The sequence below is a fragment of the Dermochelys coriacea genome, chromosome 7 (assembly GCF_009764565.3).
Source record: "Dermochelys coriacea isolate rDerCor1 chromosome 7, rDerCor1.pri.v4, whole genome shotgun sequence".
NCBI lineage: Eukaryota > Metazoa > Chordata > Testudines > Dermochelyidae > Dermochelys > Dermochelys coriacea.
In genome coordinates this window covers 21616602-21617769 of record NC_050074.1, presented here as the reverse complement: position 1 = coordinate 21617769, position 1168 = coordinate 21616602, and the positions used below count along the sequence as shown (strand labels likewise).

The following is a 1168-nucleotide window of genomic DNA, read 5'->3' as shown; positions in this document are numbered from 1 at the left end:
ATTTTCTTTCAAAAATGTCTAAACCAAAACATTTTGGGGTGTGTGGTTTTGGTGGGTTGGTTTTTGTTTTTTGTTTTGGGGAGGCTGGGACGGGGTTACCAAAGCAACACAGCAAATTAGACACAAATTCACAACATGTTTCAGTTAACCAGCATTTTTCAGCAAAAAAAGAGTTGAGGCCAAAACACTTTGCTTACCACTACTCATGATGCAAGTAGGTGCCTCATGGCATTTTCAAAAGTCTGAGACGCCTCTGAAAGTTCAGCCTAAACAGCTTTGAAAAGCTGGTCCTTTCTACTTAAAACTAGGGCTCAGGTTAAAAATGTTGGATATGGATTCAGTTTTCAAACCCCACCTCTTTTCCCTTGCGAAGTTGAAGGATCTTGAAGAGTTTGGTTTGGTTGCTTCAAATATTCATTGTTCTGTAACTTTATACCGATTGAGTGACTAACTAACTGCCTTTTAATGCGGAGTAGCCGCCGTGTCTCTTGTGATCCCTGAGAAATTCCAGCACATCCTGTGAGTGCTCAACACCAACATAGATGGGTGACGGAAAATCGCCTTCGCCATCACCGCCATCAAGGGTGTGGGTCGACCCTACGCTCATGTGGTGCTGAGGGAAGCGGACATTGGCCTGACCAAGAGGGCTGGGGAACCGACAGAGGATGAGGTGGAGAGTGTCATCACTATCATGCAGAACCCCCGTCAGTACAAGATCCCCGACTGGTTCCTCAACAGGCAGAAGGATGTCAAAGACGGCAAATACAGCCAGGATCTGGCCAACTGGCTGGACAACAAACTACGCAAGGACCTGGAGTGGCTAAAGAAAATCCAGGTGCATCGGGGCCTGCGCCACTTCTGGGGGCTGCGCATGCAGGGCCAGCACACCAAGATGACTGGGCACCGGGCCAGAACTGTCGGTGTCTCCAAGAAGAAGTAATGTCTGCCCTGTGTCTGCAATAAAATGCTGTTCTCAAAATAAATAAATAAATAAATAAATAACAAGTGTCCCTAGCCTCTCCCCCACCTATGGAACCTTAAGATGGTGAAACAAAAACAGTGCAGTAAGCCAGGGGGTTATCCTAAAGGGGGAATGTTTATAAACAGAAATCAGAACACATTAACATAAGCCCACAAACCCTTCCCCAACCAATTCCTATTGGCCTGG

General features: G+C 46.3%; 1 protein-coding gene across 1 annotated transcript; it reads left to right on the top strand.

Moving 5' to 3' along the window:
* The first annotated feature begins 461 nt into the window (after positions 1-461).
* LOC119858432 (40S ribosomal protein S18-like) lies at positions 462-979 on the top strand. Its single transcript, XM_038409007.2, has one exon. It carries the CDS (start codon positions 692-694, stop codon positions 938-940), a length of 249 nt encoding a protein of 82 aa, XP_038264935.2. The 5' UTR covers positions 462-691; the 3' UTR covers positions 941-979.
* Positions 980-1168: the final 189 nt, after the last annotated feature.